Source organism: Chinchilla lanigera, unplaced genomic scaffold, assembly GCF_000276665.1.
Source record: "Chinchilla lanigera isolate Chin_1 unplaced genomic scaffold, ChiLan1.0 scaffold00122, whole genome shotgun sequence".
Classification (NCBI taxonomy): Eukaryota; Metazoa; Chordata; class Mammalia; order Rodentia; family Chinchillidae; genus Chinchilla; species Chinchilla lanigera.
Genome location: NW_004955523.1, coordinates 1,205,580 through 1,206,746, shown reverse-complemented (window position 1 = coordinate 1,206,746; position 1,167 = coordinate 1,205,580). Strand labels below are relative to the sequence as shown.

Below are 1,167 nucleotides of genomic sequence, written 5' to 3'. Positions count from 1 at the left end.
GAGAGAGAGAGAGAGAGAGGTTGTGTTAATTGTGCCAAGCCAGCCCGAGTGTGGGGTCCTCCCCAGAGGCTGGGAGAGAGCCACTCTGCTCTCTGAGTCAGGCTGTCTCGTGACAGTGCTGATCCTGCTTCCTCAGGACAATCTTCACCTCCTACCAGCTGGAGGAGCTGGAGAAGGCGTTCAACGAGGCCCACTACCCGGACGTCTACGCGCGGGAGATGCTGGCCATGAAGACAGAGCTGCCAGAGGACAGGATACAGGTCAGAGTCTGCGCACCGCGGGGCACTACTCTCCAGGTCCCAGGCACCCCTGACCCTGCCTCCCACCCCCTGCCACAGGCCCGAGCCTGCCCCTGGTCACCGCCACAGGAAGAACCGTGCATTTAAGGTGACAGGCAATTGCTCACCACCAGCCACGTAAGGTAGGCTTAGCAGACGTGGCCTGGCTGCTGTTGCACACGGCAGACTTCCTAAGGAGCGTGTCACACAGGCCCCGAGGGGCTTGGGGCTGGCAGCAGGAGTTCCAGGGGAGCCGGAGCCTGAGCAGGACATCTGTCGTGCGGATGTCTGTTCCAAGGTCAGAGTGCTTTGGTGACTTCGAGAACAGGAAGGTGGCTCCTAGCCCCGTCTGCTTCCCTCCCTGTGCGGAGTATGCTGCCCCGCTTCCTGCGTCTCAGAACGAAGCAGCTGCCGGCCGTGCCCTGAGCACCGGCCCCGTGACTTCTCCCTAGTCTGGCCCACGATGTGGCCCGGGACGTGTGCCCACAGAGTGGCCCAGCGAGCCCCTTGCCTCCCGGGCAGGTGCGTGGCACACCAGCCACTGTTTGGACGGCTGCAGTGGGCACCACAGCAGCAAGGCCTGCCCAGGTCCCCATGGCCTGAGCTGGGCAGGAGGGCGCCTGCTGAGTCACTCTCTGGGCAGCATGACGTCTGGTGCTTCCAGGCAGGGCCTCCCTGGCAGCCGGAAGTGTGTGGTGCGGAGGATTTCCGGATCTAGCGTGACTCCCGCTGGATTTCGGCCTTCAATACAGCTGCTTCCTTGAGGTGGTCCAGAGGGCGGCTCAGTGCTGGGCCGGGAGTGCTGCCTTCTCTCCCTCCTCCTCCTGCTCCTTCTTTCTCGGTGCTGGGGATTGAACCCTGGCTCGCTCTCTCTTTTTTTTTTTTTTTT

General features: G+C 62.6%; 1 protein-coding gene across 3 annotated transcripts in view; it reads left to right on the top strand.

The window, feature by feature from the left end:
- Vsx2 (visual system homeobox 2) overlaps positions 1-1,167 on the top strand; it is a 15,915-nt gene that overhangs the window by 1,203 nt on the left and 13,545 nt on the right. For all 3 annotated transcript variants that reach the window (XM_013507116.1, XM_013507114.1, XM_013507115.1), the window contains exon 2: positions 137-260. In XM_013507116.1, coding sequence (XP_013362570.1) covers positions 219-260 — 42 coding nt within the window. In that variant the 5' untranslated portion in view covers positions 137-218. The remainder of the gene's footprint in view (positions 1-136; positions 261-1,167) is intronic.